Source organism: Hippopotamus amphibius, chromosome 3, assembly GCF_030028045.1.
Source record: "Hippopotamus amphibius kiboko isolate mHipAmp2 chromosome 3, mHipAmp2.hap2, whole genome shotgun sequence".
Classification (NCBI taxonomy): domain Eukaryota; kingdom Metazoa; phylum Chordata; class Mammalia; order Artiodactyla; family Hippopotamidae; genus Hippopotamus; species Hippopotamus amphibius.
In genome coordinates this window covers 164255648-164280987 of record NC_080188.1, presented here as the reverse complement: position 1 = coordinate 164280987, position 25340 = coordinate 164255648, and the positions used below count along the sequence as shown (strand labels likewise).

Here is a 25340-nt window from a genome sequence, read left to right as displayed (position 1 = left end):
GTCCACCTAAGCTGGAAATCAACAGATCCAATCACAATCACACAATCACCGTGTGTTGTACATCCAAAAACATGAAGATTAGTCCACATGTTTTTATGCGAAGGAGTAGAAAAATTAGGTAGCACCCCACCTTGAATTATAGAGCTAAGCCTTATAGAAGAAGGCAGAGACTGAGGACTTAATTTATGTGTGTTCACGTGTGTGTTTTAATTTGTTCTTTTGTTAAGTTGTGTGAGAGAAGTTAAATGGAAACAACATAGTTGCATTTAAATAACGGAACCTCAAAAAAGAAAAAAAGAGAGAGAGACAGAGAGAAAGATAACAGAATTTTCCTGGTCAAAACAAAAGTGAAAAATGTGACAGACATATATGAGATTTGCACTTCATTGACATTCCTTGTTAGCTATTTCTTCACATCTGTAAAGGCAAAATAAATGGAGTGGGTTGAGCACTGGCAAGTGTCTTATTAGGCAGAGTTTTAAAGTGATGTATCCAGTGACTAAAGGATGTAATTGTTTTATTTGGTTATCTTTAGTAAAGTAATATTACATAATTATAATGCCCCTCAAGAAGTGAAGGATGCAAGATAAAAATTTGATTTTTTTCAGACAGGGATATATTTGTGAAAGCATCAAAATATTCATAAAGGATTGGTTTTGTTCATTCTGCAACATTATGATTGAAAGAGCTTTGGAGTTAGACAGATTTGGTCCTTGGGTAAGTAACTCAATAGTTCTAAGCCTTAGGACTTCCCTGGCGTCCAGTGGTTAAGACTCCGAACTTCCAATGCAGGGGGCACAGGTTCAATTCCTGGTCGCAGAAGTTCCACATGCCACTTGGTGTGGCCGAAAAAAAAAAAAAAAAGCCTGTTTCCATATTAATAAAATAATAATATTTTCTCCATAGGACTGTGATACAAACTAAATTAAATACTGTTTACAGAGAAATAATTAGTATAATAGCAAATATGTGTGGAAATTAAACGTAGACCCAGAAAACATTGGTGGGATCCATCATTTAGTCCCAGCGTATTTTCATGTTTTCACTTTTTATGGGGGTATAATTTATATACAGTAAAATGCACAGTTATGTGTACAATTACAACAAAATTTTAAAGTAGAATATACCCATGCCACTTATACCACTATCAAGATGTAAAATGACCCCACTACTGCAGAGAAGCTGGCTCATTTATGCAGCTTCCCAGGTAATCCTTGCCACTCCCTCTTCCCCCAGCCTTGACTCTTGATTACTTTCCTTATAGATTGTTTTGTCTCTCTCTTTTAAGAACTTTATGTTATGGGAATCACACAATGAGCCAGGTATCAATAATTTACTCAACTGAACATAATCTCTCCCTCTTTGGACTTCCTTTTGAATTTTTTATCTCCTCAATAACTTTGCCTTATTCTTTGCCTTTTGGGTACTTGGTTTTTGTTTTTGGTTTTTCCCTTTTCCTAAGATTAGGCAATGAAAACAAGTTTGTTGCTATCCCCTATAGCACAAAGCACACATTTTCTAATACAGTGTTGCCGTGAACGAGAGATTACAAATAGTGACCTTAAGAAGCCTCTGTATGGGGGCAGGGAGGGTGGGGGGGACTCGAGGGGGGGGGAGTCAAGGAAGGGAGGGTATACGGGGATATGTGTATAAAAATAGATGATTGAACCTGGTGTACCCCCCAAAAAAATTAAAAAAAATAAAAAAAATAAAAAATTAAAAACAAGGGGAACTTGAAAAAAAAAAAATGCATTTGCTGTAATTGTGCACTACCAGGAGTCTATCCAAATGCTTTATTTGGGAAAATAATTAAATTTAAGTTCTAGTGGGAAAAAAAAAAAGAAGCCTCTGTATGACTGAGGGCAGAACCCATTTTCATTAAGGTCCAGTCCCCTTTGGAAGAGATAAGACAGTAATAATGCTTTAGAGAGAAATCATCTCATGACAAAGATATACAGAAACAGTCAAAATTTATTTTAGAAGAGATTTTCAATTCTTAAATAATACAAAAATAAACAAACATTTGTTTCAACACTTACAGTTTACATAAATTAATTTACTCATACATTTGTCTGAGGCACCAAAACATTCAACACATATTCCAAAGTCCCAGATTCAGTCATTCAGATATTAACAAATCAGTTTCTTAAAATCAATTAACAGTTTTTTATACAAGCCCTTTTACTATTGACTTTCTTAACCATAAACCATTTAAACATAAAATCTTAAAAATTCCCCTGAGTTATTGCTCTTTATGAAAATTTCATTTTCTGCCCCTGAAAAGGCATACTTTTTCAATTATTTACATAAATACTGATGTTATCTATAATCAGTGCTTGATTAAAAAATATTAAAATCCACAGTGCTTTGTACAGAATGTCCCTCCAAAAAGTTATGGGTGAATGAATTAATGAAACATCCACAGGTCCTTCAAAAATCTATAAAAATCAGTCTTATAACATGTCCATGCTAATGAGACACAACGTTCTCTGTGGGCTGGTATACAGGTAAACCTTAAGACGAATTTCAGCTTTACATCTCAGTATACCAGAGCTGGATTCCTAAAAAAAAAAATGTATTCACAAATCTTAATCTAATCATTTATCTTGTATTAATAATTCAGAGAGGTAATCCCAAAAGATACATTGATTCTGACATAATGTGAAAAAAAAATCAATGCAGCCTTAAACCCAGTTTATAATAACCATCCTAAGACATAAATAATAGTCTTCAATAAATTAAATCAATATACAGTACCAGAAAATGTCAGCTGACAATGAGAGGTGGAAAAGAAGCATTGTCTTCCTGGGAACTATTCAGCAATTGTTTGGTTTTGTTTTTAAGTGAGAAAGGACATTCATCAGAATAGGAATAACTTTCTTGCTGTCAAGAACCCCCTACAGATCTAATCTATTAGCCTCTATAAGGGTTCTTTGGTTATAAATTATTCATAAGGTTCTCTGCCTTTCACTTAAAATGAATGTATACCTTCTTGTAAAGGCCTTCTGTAGTAGTCCTGAGCTGAGGTTTTCCTTAAAACTTGTGTTAAGTTCCAGTAAGAAAGTATAGACAGAGTCCAAAGAAAGACAAACTTAAAACCAGGAAAACAAAATAGAAGTAGTAAACTGACCAGAAAATGGCTAAAAGAAGATCATAAAATGATCAGTGAGTGGGTAGTTGCTTCTCACATCATGGAAGACTCCTTGCAATTGACAGTGTAGAAAGCAATGTGCAGCATACTGTCATCTTGTAACAGCAATTAAATGTTCAAACACCTTAGCTTTTGTTCTTATTACAAGTTGAAATTCAAGTAAAAAGATGCCATAGTGATTTCCCATTGGATTGTACAAAAGAATGAAAACTGTTTTCCCCTTTGACTTGAAGACATCTTTAGAATCAACATGAAAATCTTCACAAGTATGACCCCTTTCTCCTTAACAGATGTTAAGTAACACAAGGCGTTTAATATAAATATTAAATAATTAAGTTAAAAGAAATAGTTCATATAAATAAATAAATATGATCAATCAGCTTCTACAGCTCAGTTGAACGTTCTTTTAGTAATACTGTGGGGTTGATATCCTCTAGTCCAGAGTGGGAGGAGCTTGCATTAATGGTGACTGTTTTGGCGAGCTGTGGATCTTGAACACTGAATGAGGTAAAAGGACAGCCTTTCACATTACTGCAGATGAGAGACTGAATTGAGGCAGTGTTGATGATTTTAAAACCTACTTCTCCACCAAATGTGCTAGGCTTCCAGTACTCAGGAGAGCATATGGGATTACCCATAAGTCCTTTCAAGGAGAACGGGGCTCCAGCTTCTACCATGGTCTCCCCAAAGATGGCGTCTGGGCGAGGCTTTTCTACCAGGAGGGCCGGATACAGCTCCATGGCATCAATGTCACCATAGAGCGCTTCTAACTCCCCAGCCATCTCCTTCTCTCCTGTGAAGGTGACAAGCACAGAGATACAACCAATGCAAAACTTTCACAAAATAAAAAAAGTTTTTACCCCTTTGCTCAATTTGCTTTCCACTTCGCTGAAAACATTTGCCCCCTGACTCTTTGAAGAAGTTTGGAAACTTTCTCACCTGTAAGTTCTTCAAATGATTTATAGGGCTTCAGCAGAAAGCGTTTGCGGTACTCATTAAAAGACTGGTATTTCATCTCTCTGCTGTGGTCAATTGAAGCTTTTGATACTTTCTCTACTGCAACTGGAAGATTCCTACCACCAGCAACCTGTGGAAAATGAATTAAATTGTAGAACACAATTGAGTTTTAGGCACATTTAAGATTTTTTTTTTTTAATCTTTATTCTTTGGCCGCGCTGCACAGCTTTTGAGATTTTAGTTCCTTGACCAGGGACTGAACTCGGGCCCTCAGCAGTAAGAGTGCAAAGTCCTAACCACTGGACAACCAGGGAATTCCCAAGGTTTCTACTTTAAAAGCCTCCCTTGGGTACCAAGTAGATAAGACTGATGCTCCCAGCTGAGACCTAAACTATAAATTTGGAATATTTATAGACTATTTCTGTGATCTAGATTATAATGGTAACATTATATTATGATTGAGATTATATATTAGGCTTCTTATTTCAAGGAAAGAATATTACCAGCAAATAATATTCTTTTAGTAAGTTTAAGAAAAATCATTTCTCCAGCAGAAATTCTAGTTACTGACTAGTCCCTTATTTTGTTTTGTTTTTCATTAATAATGCTTACCCTGCCAGCAATCTGCCTGGTGAACGATTCAACAAACTGAGTGATGCCGTGTTCCAGTAAGATGGAGTTGTTATAGATAAATTGCTGATAGTTGTACTCCTGCCCATCAATCTGAAAGATGTCAGGCAGAAGGGGATGCCAGTGGTAGAGTGTGTTAAACTCAGCAGCAATTCGGTTTTGGTACTGGAATTGCTGGTTGAAAAGCAGCTCTGGGTCAAACTTCAGTTTGAAGTGATAGCCACTCAAGTGCTGTACATAGTCTTCAATCACAATCTTAATAGTTTCTCCTATGGGCACAAAATAAAATATTGAGAACATGAATTCTTTCTGCTCACAAATGTTCTGCTCACAACTGAAATGCAATTGTTAATCTGCATTCCTTCACTTTCTATGTTTTTTTTTTTTTTAAATCATCAAAAGGTAGGTATATGGGACTGAATCCAGCTCAGGGACTGAATGATTATGGAGCAGGTGATTTTACATGCACTACATTCCCCCCAGAATTACTGAAAACCTACCAAAGGAAACAAGTTAGTTTTCTCTGGGGCAGAGGGTTTTATTGAAACAATTTGCTCTTCTTGCTTACCTATCAGTATCAGCCTGGTCGTCTGGAACAACTGCTCATCGTCCCATTCTGGATGCTCCTGTTTAAGCACGTCACACACTCTGTTATGTTCTCGCAGCCAGATTGTGGCATACATCATCAGACCAGGCACCAGACCAAAGAACTCTTGCCCTACAGCAAACCGCAGGTGTTCAGGAACATGAGGGGGGTAGATCATCTCGACCTGAGTATCTTTGACTGTGGGAGGATACATCTCTCCATCAATTATCTAAAACATAACAGTAACAAAAGAGGTAAGAAACAAATTTTAAGCATTAGAGATTTTGAACATAGGTGGGTGGTGAGTCATAACTAACTCTTAATATTTAAATGGAACAAACCTGATATTTCATTTTTCCATCCTTAAAAAGGCGCAGTTTATGCTGTCTCTCCAGAGATTCACCATAAACATGACTTAAGTCCACCTAGAAGATTATGGAAAAATGTTAATTTGTTGCTATTGAAGTTATTTTTATGTAAAATGTCTATGATGTATTTATCACTAACTTGATGATTTAGTTTGCTTTAATTAAAAATTTTCAATAACACATTTTTTTCATATCCACAAAATAATAAATTAACTTGTTTATCCACTGAAGTTACAAAACCTACAAACCTAAATATTCCTCCTAAATATGTCACCTATTAGTGTCTCATATGAAGCTTATACCATAAGCTTCACTAAAATTATATGGCATTTCTTTTAAAAAGCAGCAGAAAATATTTTGATATAAAATTTGTATCAAATTAAGCTATGTCACTGAAATCCAAGAGATAATGATTCTGCAAAAATCTCACCTTATAATATTTAAGGTAGCATAATCAGTGTAAAAATGTTTTTGAAGACAACTTTTTGCAGTGCCAATATTTTAAACTAAGAATATAAGAGCCAAACTACAAATAATAATCTTTATATATGTATTGACGTATGTGTGTGTGTATTTTTACTAAACCAGTGAATTAAAATGGAAACTTCATTAAGGTTTTTATAGATAGAAATATGATTTGCTACTAATTCTGATTTAACTCTATCTTACCCCATGGTTCTTTCCCGTGGTAAAAGCTGGTCCTCGCTTAAGATCTGTCTTGAAAAATTGATGGGTGAAGTGCTGGGCAAAGAACGCAAACATCATATTTGTGCCCTGGGGATCAGGAATGAACTTTCTTCTTAGAAGTACTTTTTCCACAACTTCTTTTGAATCAGGAAGCTCTTTCCTCCCTGAAAAATAAGAAGGCCAAGATAAGAATCCATCTATATATTCAGGGAAGCAGAGAGTGACTGTCATTTACCAGGGTCTTTTTCACTTATAGGAGAAATACAACTTTGAACAGGATCATAATATAAATGGAAGTTCTAAGATACAGGGAAACAACTTCTTATTAAATAATCTATTTTAACTAGTATTAATTCACTTTTAATGAAAGAATTTGAAAACATCATGACATTACACCAAAATGCCCTTCACTTTCATGAAATATTTCACATGGACTTTCTTATGGCTACCATTCTCCAGAGATATCCATAAGAAAAGAAAAAAAATGGTTTTATTAACAAATAAACCATAGTTTACAGTCAAATTTTCTAGGTAGCACTCCAATCCTGGTTACAGTTAATACATCTCTAACTGCTTCCTCTCACTCACCTTTCACACCCATAGGTGTTGGGCAGTCCTCAGGCACAGGAGGAAGAGCTCTGGTGTAATAGGACAGATTAGAAAACGCTTCCCAGCTTTTATAGCCATAGTGCACATTATAAGTTGGCGGGCTGTCAATTAGATGTGATCTTGCTGAAATTTGAGGAAAAAAAATTATTTGTTCCCATAGACGAGGCAAATCACTGTTCATTTTTATTGTAAAATGTGCAAAGTGGCACTAGAGTGAATTTAATTCCAACAAAGATACTCTATTTTAAAAGAATTATATTTTAAAGCCTAACTGCCACTGGTACTCAAAAATACATCTTTGATAAAGTATAAATACTTTACACAGAAGTCTAACCATCGTGATTTTTCAAATAACCACCTACTTACTGCTCAAGAGGCCTACGAGAGAAATGTCTGGGCTTGACACTCACTTTAGAAATAAAGGTATTTTCTTGCTGACCCCAACTGAAATTATCCATTTATTTTAATGGATGCAATTCTGTGGTCCATGGGCATTCAATAAACAACTAGACCACACTTCCTTTACAAATTGTCAAGAACAGTGATGGTTAGAAGAAGTATACAGGATTTTAAGTAGAATTCTGACTGCGAGACAAAACTTTATAAACTTCAAGGGATTCAGATGTCAGTGTTTTGGCCATTAAGATAGAAGGCAAACTAAAATGGTATAGTTGAATATGTTTTGGATTAAGTTTAAAAATCTAAAGTTTTATAAAGTACATTTTTCTTTGAGGCAGCTGAAAACCCTAGAGATTGAGTTGTACTTACATATCAGCACATATCTCATAATCATATTCCGCAGGAAGGGAATGTTATTGACAATGTTCCAGACTCCCTTGAAGTGGGTAAGTATGTAGTGCACTGTGTTTGGAGTGGGTTTCAGGAATAATTTTATTCTTGTCAGAAATTCAGCTGCAATGAGAGAAAAAAAGATAGAGAAATTAACGGACCCCATTATAAGACACAATTGATAACTATTTTAAAATGATAACTGTATATATCCCCATTCCAAATGAGGGCACCCAACAGCAAACTTACGTGTGGTACAGTTTTCACCATAGAATCCTGTTCGGGTACAGTCACATTTATACTGGTCAAATCCTACGCTCATACATACACCTCGATTCTGGCATGGATGGGAACAGCAAGGATTTGCTACAATACAAGTAAAGACAGTGAATAAATCATTCTTCGGTGTCTTAATCTAGACTTAAATATTTAATTGTTTTACTTACTATGAGTCAACTTTACAATAAAAGTTCAAGAAATGTACAGGTCGTCATGGGAAAACTTTTTTTTTTTTGGCTTGCCTTACAGAACGGTTACAATGTAGAAATACCAACTTCCTATTCTAAATAAAGGTAACGGAATATTCCACCAGGGAAATCATGTTGCTAAGCTTTTCTTAGTTAACTTTTTAGATGTTCGAATTAACCTTTTTAAGAGGCTCAAAGACATAGGACTTCCAAAATTAAAGTGAAGAGATCTAGTACATTAATCAAAATTTTGGCTTTTGTTTTCTTTTGCTTTTGTTTTTGTTTTTTGTGCAAATCAAAGCTGTTGAAAGATCTGGAGGAAAAGCATTCCAAGCTGAGAGGAAAACAAGTGCAAAGGACCTGAGGCATGTTTGAGACAGTGTGGCAGAAGCACAGCTAGCAGGAGAGAGAGGTGGAAGGTGAGTTCAGAAAAGGCAAAGGCAGATGACCTGGGTTTTATGGGAATTCGGGTTTTATTCCATGTGTCAAAGGGAAATCATTGAATGGTTTACAGTATTAAAGTGGGATGACTTAATTTACATTAAAAGTACAAACAAAACAAACAAACAAAGAAAAAACAGGGAACTCCCTGGCGGTACAGTGGGAATTCGCACTCTCCCTGCCTAGGGCCCGAGTTCCATCCCTGGTCGGGGAACTAAGATCCCACAAGCCGCGCAGTGCGGCCAAAAAAAAAAAAAAAAAAAAAAAACAGTAAAGAAAATTTAAAAGTAAAAACAGCTTCCTTTTAAAATATGTTGCTCATCTGAAAAAACAATCTGGGCTTTTCTGGAGCAGGAAAGCACTAGGGTATTTAATACAATTATTTCCGCTCAGTAACAGTAGGTACTATACAAAAACATCTCGCATATATTGACCGAATCCTGTCATAATGACCACCTGCACGTTAGTATCACTATTCCTATTTAGCAGATGAGAAAAAGTGAGACTTGGACGGGTTAAGTAACTGGCTCATGATGACCAGAGCTGTTGGCAAAGCTGGGCTACACGTCCAGTTTGTTTAGACTTGAGCGGTCCAGCCTCTGTATTCCGAGGGTATTTAGAATACCAAGAGTTCCCGGGAGAGGTCAGAGCGGAAACTCGGCCCGGGTGTGCGGAGCCGCGGAGTCCCCGTTGCGGGGCGCCAGGTACCCACTCACCTGCACCACAGACCGCCAGGGCGGCGCAGAGCAGCAAGGCGCGGGCGAGCATCTCGGCTGCGGGCGGGGCGCGGGACCGGCGGAGGCGCTGCAGTGTGTGGGTCCGGGCTGTAGAGCTGGAGGAGGCGCGGTGCTGAGTTCCTGGGCGTCCTCTGATGCTTGCTGCGAGTCCTTTGACAACTGGAAGCTAACGGAGAGGACCTTCCTTTTATGCGTGAACACAGCCCACGTGACGGCATGACTGTTTCTTTCCGCCTTTCCTTTCCGCTCCCCCTCCTCCAAAACTTTTCCCCCCTCTCTTTAGTTAAATAATTGCGTAAGACCCACGTGGGGGTAGGATTTTTTTAGCCACGCAAACGGGAAAAATCGGAAACCTGGGAAGATGCACTCGGCTTCTGCAAGGTGGGTGCAAAGCGGGTTGCCCCCTCCCCGCTCCGATCTTCTTGCGCCTCTCACTGGGTTTCTCCGCCCTCGGCGCCGGGCTTCACGCAGGATTCCTTTCCTTCTATCGAGTCTCAGGCTTCCAAGACCCCGTGCGGAGGCAGATCTTTTAGGGGGCGGGTAGGGGGAGGGGGAGGGGGAGGGCCGCCCCTGGGCTTCCTCTCCCGGAATTGGAGGAGGTTCCGGAGAGCAGGGAATCCCCTCGCTCGCCGCCGCCCGCTGGTCTGGTCCTTAGGCTGGGGGCGGGGGGGGGGGGGGGTGATTGAGGGGCTGAGGAAGTCACAGTCTGGGGAGAGTGGGGCCAAGAAAGGCTGACATGTTTTACTCATGTCATGTATTTCGGACGTGTCATGATTTCAGTGACCACTCAACCTCGTGTAGATGCAGCACACACATACATACCTTTAGTTTTTATTTTTTGTTTTGTTTTTTAGATTTTTACTTGACCGAATGAAATGGAATAGCTATAGTCAGTGTACATATTTGTAGCTTCTCTTTATAGCTAAGTTGTTTTTAACATAAGAAATACTGTTCTCCATGCCACCACCCCGACGTTGCTTCTTGGAGAGGGGAAATAAAGGTAAATTCTTCTCCTCAATTACTGATCCTGAGCACTTATCCTGTAAATAGTCAATGTGAGATCGTGGGGTCACCGCTATAACCGCTCCTCCGGTGAACATGGGAAGCGGAGGTGGCAGGGTTTGGAGGGATGCTAAACGTCCAAAGCGTCTGCTTTACTGCATTTCTTTCTCTGCCGCGGGGTTTCCACAGTTTGGGTCACCAGCCTTTCACAGGAGATACAAATGGGAGGAAGTAGATTTTTAAAGCTTGCTTTTTTGTCTTTTCTGTTCACTTTTCCAGGATGATGAGTTGTGACAAAGGATTAAAGTACAACATCACATTTACTTTTCAGTTGTCTGGGCTTATTAGGATCAATTTTCTATTCTCATTTTGGAAGGTAATTTGATGAGGAATTTGGACAGAATGGATGTAAAGGAAGGGTGATTCTGACAAGTTTGAATTTCATCATCATTTGCTTTTGTTTAACATCTATCTTTTGGTGATGGTTGGGAGGGGTGTGTGAGGATAAAATGTTAAAAAGGAAAGAGTAGCACTACGCATTGTAGAGCCCTTAAAAAAAGACACTCGCTGGATTTTTTAAAAATATTTTGCTTAATGTCCACATTATCTGATTCTACATGAGACACAAATGACTAAAATTCCATCTCATTCCAGGAAGCCCATCTCCTCTAGTCATATTTAATCATTGCATTTGTGACACTCCCATTTATTGTACTGAGTCTTACATGAAATCTCAGCTAAGAGCATGGATTTAAAAAAATAATTTCTTTTAATAAGTCCAATTTTCTGTTTCATTTTAAGTGAGTAGGATGTACGTATTCAAATTTTAAGTTGCTATTTAGGACTACTAATTTGAGCTTGGTTAGATGCTAAGGAAGAATTCATACTCTGACTCTGTTAGTGTACTAAAATTTTATATTGTAATCCTGAATTCCTTTTGAAGTCATCATTATTGACCTCATCAGAGCTTAATTGTATACCTACTGTGTATAGAAGTGTGTTCTGTTGTTAGTAGAGAGACTGAATTCAAAGGTAAGAACAAAATAGAGTGTAAAGAATAATCACATTTAGACTACTTGGAACTTAAAGAAATTGAACTCCATTTCGTAGTGGAAATTCAATTACAAAACATCTATTTGGTTAAACTACTTGGTTTGATCTGTAACTTCTATAGCAGAATAGAATAGAGAGAGTTGCATGTACCTATGCAATCAGAAAATAGTTCAAGGAGAAAATGACACTTTAAGGTGGGTGAGGTTTAGAAAGGAAGTCCGATTATGGGCTTGATGAAAAACTATTATGATTTATTAATTTTGACAAGCCTGAGATAGAATAGATAGTACATTTGGGGATGCTGGTCATGGGGGGATATTTAATGTCCCAAACCAAATCAAAATGGCTAAACCATGTCTTCTGTAGAAATGTACTATGATTATTATGCCAGATGTCACACCATAAAAAATGTTATCGTTATGTAAAAATTATCACTCTCACTTGTATATATATTTAGTGTTTCTGTGTACATTTTAGACAAATCTATGTATCTGTTGTGTAAAAATTTTTTTATCAGTCTCTGAAATTAGTTGGGATATTCTCTGTATGAAGTGAAAATAAGAAAGCATATTAAAAATCTTCCAAAGCATTCTGTTGAGTTTTACTGCCCCCTTCTGCTGCTTCATTTTTTATCAACTTCTTTTTCTCTCTGATTGCCGTGAAGATCGTTAGGTAGATTTTGTGTCTGATGTTACAATGTTCTTAAAAGTCCACATGTGCAATGTTCATTTGAGATTTAACTTTCATGAATATACTAAAAAGGAATAAAATGTGTTAATTAAAGTGATAAGCGATTCATATGAGCTAAAAAAATGAATAAAGATTATTAATACCCAAAATTCCAAATGAACTAACATTTCCAAGGGAGGTATTTCTCACTGCTTTGAGTAGGGTTCTACCATTCAGACATGGAAGGATGCTCATATCCACTGTCTTGGGCATGGAGCTTCTATTTCCCTCCCTTCTCCTTTGGCTGACTTAGTTATTCACTCGGACAGAGTGGAGATTGCGCCTTGTCTTTTTTATTCATGACAGGCTGGCTAGAAAAAGAGCTTTGCTATCTTGTATCTTGCCTTAAAAGACATTTTAGCAAGGTTATGCCACAGATTATGTCTGTTTCTTGAAGCTCAGAAAAAAATACCCATAAAAGACCTCTACTTTAGTTTTTCAGTAAATCCTGGTTATGTAGCCATTTCTGGCTACATGCGAGAGGAGTTTCAGGGCTAAAAACAAGAGCGTGTGTTCAAAGAATGTCACCTATCATTTCAGTAACCAGAGGATGTAAAGCCCTCAGCCACTGACTCTCCCACTCCACTCCACTCTGATGGTGTGGGACAGTGAACCCTGAGGGGATTCAGAGTGCAGAAAAATAGGATAGTGGCCCTATCAAAGGAATAATTTCAATAAACCCAGACTCTTTCCCATGTGTGGAAAGCACTAAATTCATTAACTTGAGATGTATGGTTTTCTTTAATTAGCAGGAATCTTGATGTTCCACTGGCTGGGTTCTTTGGGGTGTTTTTTTGTTTTGTTTGTTTTGTTTTGTTGTTGTTTTTACCTCTTTGGAGCAGTCTTTCAGAGTTATCTGAGAGGCTGTATCCTGGGCTTAAGTCTACTGAATAATACATAATTCTCAACTTTTAGGTTGTGCTTTCTTTCAGTTCACAAGGATAAACTTTTTTTAATTACAAAAAATCCTTGTCTAATAAACCAATGAAGAAATACAAAATAATATCTAATTCTACGTTTTATGAAAAAATATTATCTCCTTTTTCTCAACTCAGTTCCCTGATAGATTTTTCTTTTTCTTCCCTCTTCATGGTTGTATATCATAACTACTAAGGTGAGCCAAGGTAGATTGAACATGGTCTTTGTGTTGGAGCCAGGAATCCCAAAAGGGAATAGGGAAGTGCAAGAGAATGTAAGCAGGGTGTGCTGGGGCTAGCATAATGAGAACACACTCACCAATTAAATATCAGGTTTAGCACGTCCAGTTTCTGACCCGGCTTCTAAGGAGCTTGGAAGTTGCCATTCTATCCTAGCAAATAAAAATCTGAACAAACTGAAAACTCAGTGCTCTTCTTAGATCCCTCAAAGAAGTGAGGTGACAGGATTAAAAAGCTGCCCTCAAAATTGGAGAGATTGGTCATATAGAGAAGCACAATTTACCAGAACAGAAGCCCACAGGCAGAAACCTCCACGGAAACCAGTGACTATGTAGGAAAACTCAAAGTGTGATTGAGGAATTGCTGGATGTTCAACTTGGATAGATCTGAGATTTAAAAATTCCAGGAGGTCCATTCACTTTTGTGGGTTTTACTTCCTGAAACTCTCCTTGGTTCCCACAGTGAATATCAGAGGAAAAAAAAAAAAAATCCCCTTGGGGGATTGGCAGGGAGGGGAGGGACGTTGGCCATTTTGAATTATTCCAGAGCATTCTGTTCTTTTTAATTAGGCCTGCACTAAGAAGAAACTATGGGAATTTTATCAGGGCCCAGGGGAAAGAATATACTCAACTCCAGTACCCTCTAGCCATGTCTCACTTAAGATGTGGCAGTGGGGGATGGGGGAGAACTTGTGACAGTCACAGCTCAGAGGCACAGGCTGGCTAAAAGACAAAGAACTATAAAAAAAAAAAAAAAGACAAAGAACTGATCATACGACTCTAGAAGACTCCCCCTCCCCCACACTTCCCTACCATTACTGAAGGCCTATTTACCAGAGTTCTTTTCACCTAGTACACCTTGCCCAGCTTACAACAAAAAATGACAAGTCATGCTGAAAGGCAAAAAAGAGTTTGAAGAGACACAGCAAGCATCTAAAGATTCAGGGATATGGCACAGATATTAGAAATATCTGATCATGAGTGTGGATGGAATAGTAGTTAATATGCAAGAACAGATGGGTAATATAAGCAGAGAGATGGAAATTCTAAAAAAGAATAAAAAAGAAATGCTAGAGGTCAATAACATTATAACAGGAATGAAGAATGACTTTGATGGGCTTCATAGTAGACTGGACATATTTGAGGAAAGAATCTCTAAACTTGAGGATATGTCAGTAGAAACTTCCAAAATTGAAAAAGGAAAAACATACAAAGAGAAAAAACACTGTAAAAAACATAAAGAATAGCCAAGAATTGTTGGAGAATTGCAAAAGGTATCACATAGGTGTGATGGGAATAGAGCAGGAGAAGAAGGAAACAGAAGCAGTATTTGAAGCAATATTGACTGAGAATTTCCCTAAATTAATGTTAGACACCAAACCACAGATCCAGGAAGCCCAGAGAACCCCAGGAACGTGCCAATGAAACCATACCTAGGCATATCATAGTAAAACTGCAGAAAATAAAATATAAAGGAAAAAATCTTGAAAGACTCTAGAGGAAAAAAAATACTATATATAGAGAACCAAAGATAAGAATTATATCCCACTTCTCCTCAGAAACCATGCAAGCAGGAAGAGAATGAAATAAAATATTTAAAGTATTGAAACAAACAAATCAACAAAATCACCGACCTAGGAAATTATCCTTCAAAGTGAAGGAACAAATTTTCTCAAGCAAACAAAATTTGAGGGAATTTGTGGTCAGTAGATCTACCTTGAAAGAAATTCTTCAGCAAGAAGGAAAATGACGTCAGAATCAGATCTATAGAAGAACGAAGAGAATTAGAGAAGAATAAGTGAAGGCAAAATAAAAGCTTTTATTTTTCTTATTTTTAATTAATCTAACAGGTAACAGTTTGTTCAAAATAATAATGGCAAAAGTGTATTTGAGGATTATAGTTTATGTATAGGAGGTAAATTACAGCAATGATACGAAGGATGAGAGGGAGGAATTAGGAATATTTTGTTATGAAGCACTTTCACTATCCATGAAGTGGTATCATGTTATTTGAAAATGGAGTTGGATTAGTTGTAAATGTATATGGCAACCATTATAAAATTTTTTAAGCATAATTGATATGTTAAGAAGGTAGAGAAAATAGAATCATATAAAATCCTCAATTAAAACCACAATTAGCAGGGAAAAAAAGAATGGAAAACAAAAATAGAAACAGAATACAAGGGCAACAAGTAGAAAACAATAACAAATATGGTAGATATTAATCCAGCTATATCGATAATCACTTTAAACAAAAATGGTACAGAGATACCAATTAAAAGACAGAGATTATCAGAGTGGATCGAAAAAGAAGACCCACCTATATGGTTTCTACAAGAAACCCACCTTAAATATAAAGACACATATAAAGTAAAAGGATGGAGAAATATATACCATACTAACTCTAAGTAAAAGAAAGCAGTAGTGGCTATATTAATTTCAGACAGAACATACTTCAGAGCAAGGAAACTTATCATGGACAGAGAGGTACATTACATAATGTAAAAGGATCAATTCTCCTAGAAGACATAACAATCCTTAACGTGTATGTGCCTAACAACACAGTGTCAAAATACATGAGGCAAAAACTGATAGAAATAGAACTGCAAGGAGAAATAGATGAAGCCACTGTAATAGTTGGAGACTTCAACAATTCTGTATCAAAAATGGACAGATCCAGAAAGCAGAAAATCAGTAAGAACATAGCTGAACTCAATAGTACCATCAATCAACTGGATATAATTGACATCTGTAGATTGCTTTATCCAACAACAGCAGAATACACATTCTTCTCAAAGTCACACGGAAAATACACAAAAATAGACCACATTCTGTGCCATAAAACAAAACAAAACACCTTAACAAATTCAGAACAATAAAAATCATACAATGCATCAGACCACAGTGGAATTAAACTAGAAATAACCAGAAAGATAACTGGAAAATCCCCAAATATTTGGAGATTACCCAACACACTTCTAAATAACACATGGGTCAAATTAGAAATAACATGAGACATTAAAAAATTTTGAACTAAGTGAAAATAAAAATACAACTTAAAATTTGTGGGATTCAACCAAAATAGTGCTTGAAGGGAAGTTTGTAACATTAAATGCATATATTAGAAAAGAAGAAAGATCTAAAATCAGTAATCTAAGTTTCCACCTGAGGAAACAAAACCAAAATGAGAGGAGGGGGTGGGGGAGGGGAGAGAGAAAGAAGAACAAAAAGGAGAGAAAATTAAATCCAAAGTAAGCAGAAAAAAAGTAATAATAAATATTAGAGCAGAAATCAATGAAATCAAAAATAAGAAATCAGTAGAGAAAGTCTATGAGCCAAAAGCTGCTTGTTTCAAAAGATCAATAAAGGGGCTTCCTAGGTGTCACAGTGGTTAAGAATTCACCTGCCAATGCAGGGGACACAGGTTCGAGCCCTGGTCTGGGAAGATCCCACATGCCACAGAGCAACTAAGCCCATGCGCCACAACTACTGGGTCTGCACTCTAGAGCCTGTAAGCCACAACTATTGATCCCACATGCCACAACTACTGAAGCCTGCACGCTTAGAGCTGGTGCTCCCCAGCAAGAGAAACCACTGCAATGAGAAGCCCGAGCAACACAACGAAGAGCAGCCCCCACTCACCTCGACTAGAGAAAGCCTGCATGCAGCAACGAAGACCCAACACAGTCAATATATAAATAAATAAATAAATAAATAAATAAATAAATAAATAAATAATTTAAAACGGCTAAGGCTAACTACAACTGTGTGACCACAAATTTGATAACCTAGATGAAATGGACCAATTCTTGAAAGACACATTCGCCAAAACTCAAGCAAGAAGTTAGACAATATGAGCAGGCCTATACTGACTAAAGAAATTCAATCAACCTTCTGGACTTCCCTGGTGGTGCAGTGGTTACAAATGCACCTGCCAATGCAGGGGATACAGGTTTGAGTCCTGGTCTGGGAATATCCTACAAGCTGCAGGGCAACTAAGGCTGTGCACCAGAACTACTGAGCCTGTGTTCTAGAGCTCATGAGCCACAACTACTGAGCCCATGTGCCACAACTACTGAAGCCTGTGCACCTAGAGCCCATGCTCCGCAACAAGAGAAGTCACTGCAATGAGGAGCCTGTGCACTGCAATGAAGAGTAGCCCCATGCACCACAACTAAAGAAAGCCTGTGCACAGCAACGGAGACCCAACATAGCAAAAATAAATAAATAAATTTATTTTAAAAAATAATTAATAATCTTCTAAAATAGAAAGCACCAGGCCCAGATGGATTGATTACCAATATCCACCAAACATTTAAGGAAGAAATTCTTCTTATTCTCTACAGTCTCTTCCACAAAACAGAGGAAGAGGGAAAACTTCCTAACTCAATTTATGAGGTTGGCATTACTCTAATACCAAAATCACACAAAGACATTAAAAGAAAAGAAAACTACAAACCAATGTTTCTCATAAATATAGGTAAAAAATTGCAACAAATTATTGACGAATAATGTCCAACAATGTATAAAAATTATACACCATAATGAAGTGGAATTTTTTCCAAGTATGCAAGCTAGGATCTAACAGAATATGTACAAAATCTATATAAAGAAAACAACAAAACTCTGATTAAAAAAAAAGAAATCAAAGAACTAAATAATTGGAGAAATATTCCATGTTCATTGATAAAGGGACTTATTATTGTCAAGATGCCAGTTCTTTCCTACTTAATCACATTCAATGCAATCTCAATCAGAATCCCAGCAAGTTATTTTGTAGATATAGACAAGTTACTTCTAAAGATTATGATTGTAATGCTGATACTACTGACTTCAAGACTTAGTATATAGCTATAGTCACTAAGGCAGGGCAGTATGGCAAAAGAACAAATAGACCAATTGGACAGAACAGAAAGCCCAGAATAGACCCTGTAAATAGAGTTATTTGATCTTCGACAAAGGAGCAAAAGCAATATAATAGAGAAATATAGTCTTTTCAACAAATGATACTGGAACAAGTGAACATCCACATGCAATAAAAAAAAAAATCTAAACACAGACCTAATTCTTTTCACAAAAATTTACTCAAAATAGAGCTAAATGTAAAATGCAAAACTATAAAAGATAGATACAAAAGAAGATACAGGAGAAAATGTATATGACCTGTGTTATGACAATGATATTTTAGATACAACACCATTTTATGATCCATAAAATCAGAAATAGTTGATAATCTAGATGTCACTAAAATTAAAAACTTCTGCTCTGTGAAAGACACTCTCAAGGGAATGAGAAGAATAGCCACTTTAGATGATAATGATGTGTCAGTTTACGTTCATCCCCTGTAACGCATGTACTGTTCCAGTGGGGGATGCTGACAGTGGGGTAGGTTGTGAATGTGTGGGGACAGGAGGTATATGGGAGCTTTGTACTTTCTGCTTAATTTTGTTGTGACCTTAAACTGCTCTAAGAAATAAAGTTTATTAATTAAAAAAAAAAAAAAACCTCAGCCCATAAATATGGGCTTTTGATTTTAGCTGCTTCTTTTGCACTTGTTCATATATTAATTCTACTCTCCTCCCACATGTTGCACTTTGTTTTTAGTGGTGTATGAAAATAACCTCCACCATATGAGCCACAAGACTTGTTTTGCTAAAGGCAATGCATATTTTTTTGGCGACTATTCATAATCATTGGTAAAATCTTTAAGGCTGAGTGCTGCAGGCTGAAAAATGACAGATGTTCATTTCTCAACTAAAATGTCACCCTACCCTAGGGACAATGATTCCCTTGTGACCATCTGAAGAATTTATTCCTTCTTTCATTCCTCTCACATCCGGAGATTGTATTCATGTAGGACCTCTTTCTCCCTTTTTTAAAATGTTGCTGAACCCAAGTTCATGTGCCCAAGTTCTTGTGCCCAACGCACAGTGAAGCCAAACAAATGGAAACATTGGGGTTTGGAGTAGAGAAAAGTTTATTGCAAGGACCAAGCAAGGAGAACAGACAGCTCACACTCAAAAACCCTGAACTCTCCATTGGTTTTGAGGAAGAGTTTTTATTTTATTTAATTTATTTTTTAATTAATTAATTAATTGGCTGTGTTGGGTCTTCATTGCTGCACACAGGCTTTCTCTAGTTGTGGCAAGCAGGGGCTACTCTTCATTGTGGTGTGCAGGGTCCTCATTGTGGTGGCTTCTCTTGTTGCGAAGTATGGGCTCTAGGCACATGGGCTTCAGTAGTTGTGGTACATGGGCTCAATAGTTGTGGCTCATGGGCTCTAGAGCATAGGCTCAATACTTGTTGCACATGGGCTTTGTTGCTCTGCGAAACGTGGTATCTTCCTGGGACAGGTATTGAACTCATGTCTGCTGCATCAGCAGGCAGATTCTTAACCACTGCGCCACCAGGGAAGTCCCTGGGGAAAAGTTTTTAAAGGCAAAATTTGAGGTGAGGGATGCAGGGCATGTGACTTTCTTCCCATCTGTTGGTGGTGAGGCAACGGCATGGTGTCCCAGGAATCTTGTGCTTAGCCTGCAGTTACCAGTCCACTGGGGTGGGGGTGGGGAGTTAGTTTCTGAAGAAGACCTCAAAAATATATATATCCTTTAGGAGGAACCAAGACCCTGCCTTTTTTTTTTTTTTTTAATATTTATTTATTTGTTTGCTCCAGGTCTTAGTTGCAGCAGGCAGGCTCCTTAGTTGCAGCTTGCAGGCTCTTTAGTTGTGACATGTGAACTCTTAGCTGCAGCATGCATGTAGAATCTAGTTCCCTGACTAGGGCTTGAACGCAGGCCCCCTACATTGGGAGTGCGGAGTCTTACCCACCATGCCACCAGGGATGTCCCCCTAAGACCCTGCTTTATCACTGCACTATTGTTTCGTGCCTGCTCTTCCTTTGTTTCTGCATTTCCTCCCTTCCCTAATTAGTAACTGTTTGAATCTGCCTTTTGGAACTCAAGGAATGTCTAGGTGGCTGAAGCCTTTTTCCTACAAACAAGAAACAGGGGACACAGAAAGGCTTTTGTACCTGAGAGGGTCCTACAGGTTTCTGCTCAGTTTCAGAAACACTACTCTTAGAAGTTTGCATCCTTTCCAATTGCTTCTACAAAAGCTTCAGGGTTTCTTGCCTCTAAAGTTATATCTCTACTCTATATTCTAATTTAAATTTCAAGCACACTCTTCCAACTGCTCCCTGGATCTTTTCATATGACCATACTAAAAACCAAACTTACCCTCAACATAAAATTATTTTCCTTTAATATTCTCCATAGGAGTAAACAGGCTCACAATCCACCCAGATTTATCATTTATTAGCATTTATCAGCATCTCATGTGCTGCATACTTTACTTGCATATTTTGTTTACTATCTCTCTCCCCCACCAACTACTGTAAATTCTATGAAGACAGAAGTTTTGTCTGCTTTCCTCACTGTTATATTCCAAGCACCTAAAATAGTGCTGGCAGTGATCAATAAAAACTTATTGAATAAATGGGTGAAACTGTCTTCTGTGACACTAATGTGAAAAACTCAGCCACTGTGCATTTTATTTTCATCTTTTTTGCTAATCTTTATTTCTGTATTTTCTAAACAAATGCTCGTTTTTATAATAAGGGAAAAGTATTTTAATACAAATAGATCTATTTTATTATGTATTTATTATTTACATAGCCTAATGTGATGTGATCTAAACTTCTTTATGTCAAGACACCATCAATATTTCCAAAATAGTTTAATGAAAGGAGCATTTCATTTGAGAGACTGATTTTACAACCTTACACAGGTCTTATATTTGTTATTCCTCAGCGTCTTGATCTACTCATAAGTTGGTAATGAGGATAAGTAAAACATATAAACTCCTTTGAACTATCAGAAGGCATCTAACTCTGGGACACTTTGGCTTCTTGAGACACTTCAAATGCAGTCTGGTCATGGTTCTGCTCTGCCATTGAGATGTCGCATGCCTTTGCATTTCCACTCTTTCCACTTTCCTATTTCTAATTTTATACTCTGAACTATTTTCAGATTAATCCTTGGGCTGCTGGCTATTGTTAAAAATTTCATCTGCTGCAGAGTTGATCGCAGGGCTGATACGACATTCAATATCCAGAACATGTCTCCTTTTTGTGGTTTAAGCTGATGCCATTTTGGTATTATTTGAATAGTTGTAAATACTGTTTTTAAATTTACATTCTTCACTTGGCATTTAAGTAGAACCTTCCTTTGTAAATCAGCCGTTTTCACTTATAAGTGGTGCATGTAATTTATTTTAGAAGCAAATGGAAAAAATCTATTTAAAGAAGGTGCCTGCCCCCAACTTCCTTACCAACTTTTTATGTAAAAAAGGAATTTAGAAAAACAAAACAAAATGTAAAGTGGCTTCATGGGTGCACTAATATTTACTAGGCCATTTGTTGTTTGTTTCCAAATTTTGACTTTGAGTAATCCTAATACATTCAGCTAAATCTTTATCTATATTACAGTCACTGGATACAATATCTGTCCTTTTTTATAGCTGTATATATTTTCTCAGAATACTTAGTAGGTGTCCTCTGTGGGTGAGAGATACAAAGTTTATAACAGAAGCAAAATTCAGAGCTTGATTTTGAAGCAAGCAAATCAATGGCCTGCTTTCATAAGTAAATGTGCCAATAGGGGTAGTTGTAAATCTCTGGCTCATAGTCATTACTCAATAGATATTTGGCCAAAGACAGGTTGTGCATGGCTTTCATTCTTCTATTTCCTTGGAACCATGTTCGCTCAGTCATCTATTGGCATTACAGTTATTAACAATAATCACTGATTACCAAAAATAAGGGCCCTGCTTATGTTATTGAGGGGAAGGCAGAAGATGAACTAGTAAGGAAGAAATGCATATATTTACAAATTGAAGTAAATTATATGAAGGCATTGAACAAGGTTCAGTGATCAAGAAGTATATGTTGGTCAAGGGGGTTCTGTTCTTACAGAACTTAGCACACCTTTGTTCTTTGGTGAACTGTTTTATGAATCAATGAACTGTTGAAACACACCATCTGTGGAAGTTTTAATACAATGTTTTTGAGCTTTATAATAGGAAGCTTTGTAAAAGAAGACAATACGCTAAGATACCAACTTATGTCATAAAACATCATTCCTTCTTTAGTACTGTTTATTAGAAAAATACTTTAAATATTGCTCCCGTGGAGTCATCACTTTTCTCTAGGCCAATAATTGTTTTTTTTGTTTTTTGTTTTGTTTTTTTGTTTGTTTTTTGGCCACACTGCATGGAATGCAGGATCCTAATTCCCTGACCAGAGATCTAATCAGTGTCACCTGCAGTGGAAGTGCAGAGTCTTAACCATTGGTCCAGCAGGGAACTCCCGAGGCCAATAATTGTTGATAGAGAAAAATATTCAGTATCAAATGTTTATTGTGTTCCAGTAATTTTAAATAACTTAAAAAAAAAAAGTCAGGACTCCAGTGCTTTCATGAACACTTGGGTAATTATTCTTTCTATTATAGCATTTATTGAATACCTATTTGAGGTAAGGCATAGTGTAGAGTGTAATTTAATCTTCACAACAGCTCTGACTGATGCGTATTTTTTTAAAAAAATATTTATCTATTTATTTGGCTGCACTGGGTCTTAGTTGTGGCACATGGGACTCTGCTACAGTATGCGGGCTCTTAGTTGTGGCATGCAGAATTTAGTTCCCTGACCAGGGATTGAACCCAGGCCCTCCGCATTGGGAGCACAGAATCTTAACCACTGGACCACCAGGGAAGTCTTTGATGTGTATTTTAAACTTTATTCTATGGATGATAACATTGGGCCTCAGACCAGAGAGGACCAAGGTCACACACTTAATGAATTACTAATCTGAGATTTAATTATTTACGTATCTGTTTTTCCAAATATACAAAATAAGCTATATAGCAGTAGGACATGATTTTGCTAAGAGCCTGGTCTCCGAATTTAGGTTCTGCTAATTTTTTGTTGTCCAGCCTTTGAAAAAATACTTAAATTCTCTGTCCCTTAGTTTTCTTATCTGCAAGTGGGGATAAAATATGATAATGAACATGAGACACTTAGAATAGTGCCTAGCAACATACTCAACACTCTGTAAATTTTAGGTGTTTTTATACTTATGTGTATTTTGATACTATTAATATTCATCACAGATAAAATCTATTTTACTCTTTCTGTATTCAAGCCCTGGGTGAGGAACTCTATATGTGTGTTCTAATGTCCTGAGTGTTGAGCATCTCTCTGCATTCATGGGACTGTGTGGTAGGTGCAACTGCTCTAAAAAGTGTCTTCTAGTACTTTGATTTAGGGTCTCCCAGGGATTTGAGAATATTCATATCATATAATATTGATTTGAAGGTCACATAAAGCTTTCCTGTAGGAAATCTCCTCTCTATATATTAAATACCTAAGAGTGTATAATGCTCACTATTGATAATGTCAAGTAAATTTTCTAGATTCATTATAAAATATGGGTAAATATCAAGTTTCTTTCATAATGAGTGGTGCGGTTTCAGAGAATATTAAGTTTTCTTATGCAGGAACTAATCTTAACTATTTTTGAGTACACAACAACCAAGCTCTACAAGGCTGGAGCTTCTCCCAAGGCCTTGGAAAGAGCCAGTGCCAGGCAGGGGCACCAGAGCTTAAACTTTATCTTCACAGTAAATGAACTTTGGGGTAAGGCCATGTGAAAAAAAACCCAACAAATACATATGAATTTTTCTGATTTCTTTAAAAATATTTTAATTTCTCTAGAGACACAGATGTAGAGAACAACCATATGGACACTAAGGGCGGGAAGTGTAGGGGGAGTTGGAGTGGGATGAATTGGGAGTGCCATATATACATTAATATGCATAAAACAGATGACTAATAAGAAAAAAATCAAATTATACACTTTAAATATGTGCAGTTTATTGTATGTCAATTATATCTCAATAAAACTCTTCAAAACAAACCAAAAAAACAAAGAAGATTTTAATTTCTGTGTTTTAGAATTTAGTTTGACTAATAGGATCAAAAAGGACTTAAGATTGAGGAGTGAGAAATGTAGTGGTCATGGTTTTTTTTTTTTTATTCCTTATTCAGGAACTCAGTGTCCAATCCAAGCTTGACATATCACAAATCTACAGTTTGGGTGATAAAGGGAATCAAGATGGTGCTGAGCAATTTTATCACAGGTGCTAGAAAAACTAATTCCATCCACAGCCTGCTAAGGGTACTCAGTAGAAGTAAAGAATACAAGTATAGTGGACATGAGGAAGACTACAAAACTGGTTACCCTCACACAGAAACACGGTTGTCCCAAGGCTGGTAAGGATACTGAACCAAATAGGTGCTCAATACATCTTTTTTAAAATTAATTAATTAATTTTTTGGCTCTGTTGGGTCTTCGTTGCTGCGCACGGGTTTTCTCTAGTTGTGGCAAGTGGGGGCTACTTCATTGCAGTGCATAGGCTTCTCATTGTGGTGGTTTCTCTTGTTGTGGAGTGTGGGCTTTGGTAGTTGCAACATGTGGACTCAGTAGTTGTGGTGCATGGGCTTAGTTGCTCCATGGCATGTGGGATCTTCTTGGACCAGAGGTCAAATCTGTGTCCCTTGCATTGGCAGGTGGATTCTTAACCACTGTGCCACCAGGGAAGTCCTCAATACATCTTTATTGAATAAGGAAGGAAAAAGGAAGGGAAAGAATCACTGGAGACCTCTCCTGTTACTGCAGAACTTCAAGAGCATGGCTACATCTCCGCATAAAAACAGCTAACTTTTACATAGGCTTGCAATCTAACTGATTCTATTATAAGCTCCTTTATATTAACTCATTTTAGTTCCAAAACAACTCACAGAGGTCACTATTGTTATTATATACCTTTTATAGATGAGGACACTGAGGTATAGAGACCACCTCATTTGTACAAGGTCACATGTATATTAAGAGGAAAAATTGGGATTTGAACCAGGGCAAT

General features: G+C 37.2%; 1 protein-coding gene and 1 long non-coding RNA gene across 2 annotated transcripts; one reads left to right on the top strand and one right to left on the bottom strand.

Annotated features, from left to right (window-relative positions):
* Positions 1 to 1953: 1953 nt before the first annotated feature.
* Positions 1954 to 9558, bottom strand: PTGS2 (prostaglandin-endoperoxide synthase 2). Its single transcript, XM_057729634.1, has 10 exons — positions 9402 to 9558; positions 8027 to 8143; positions 7757 to 7900; positions 6968 to 7111; positions 6362 to 6543; positions 5666 to 5749; positions 5307 to 5553; positions 4721 to 5007; positions 4091 to 4238; positions 1954 to 3944 (listed from the first exon to the last, which is right to left on the bottom strand). Exons 1-10 carry the CDS (start codon positions 9451 to 9453, stop codon positions 3535 to 3537), a joined length of 1815 nt encoding a protein of 604 aa, XP_057585617.1. The 5' UTR covers positions 9454 to 9558; the 3' UTR covers positions 1954 to 3534.
* Positions 9559 to 9703: 145 nt separating this feature from the next.
* Positions 9704 to 11212, top strand: LOC130850231 (uncharacterized). Its single transcript, XR_009052855.1, has 3 exons — positions 9704 to 9803; positions 10277 to 10422; positions 10704 to 11212. It is a non-coding gene; the product is annotated as an uncharacterized LOC130850231 (long non-coding RNA).
* Positions 11213 to 25340: the final 14128 nt, after the last annotated feature.

Bases quoted from the DNA above. Each gene is read 5' to 3' on its own strand.
- PTGS2 (XM_057729634.1), bottom strand. From the start codon at position 9,453: ATGCTCGCCCGCGCCTTGCTGCTCTGCGCCGCCCTGGCGGTCTGTGGT. The intron at 5,554-5,665 runs GTTTGTTCCATT...GTTATGTTTTAG, and splicing joins ATGGAAAAATGAAATATCAG to ATAATTGATGGAGAGATGTA. The intron at 5,008-5,306 runs GTAAGCAAGAAG...TTGTGCCCATAG, and splicing joins GACCAGGCTGATACTGATAG to GAGAAACTATTAAGATTGTG.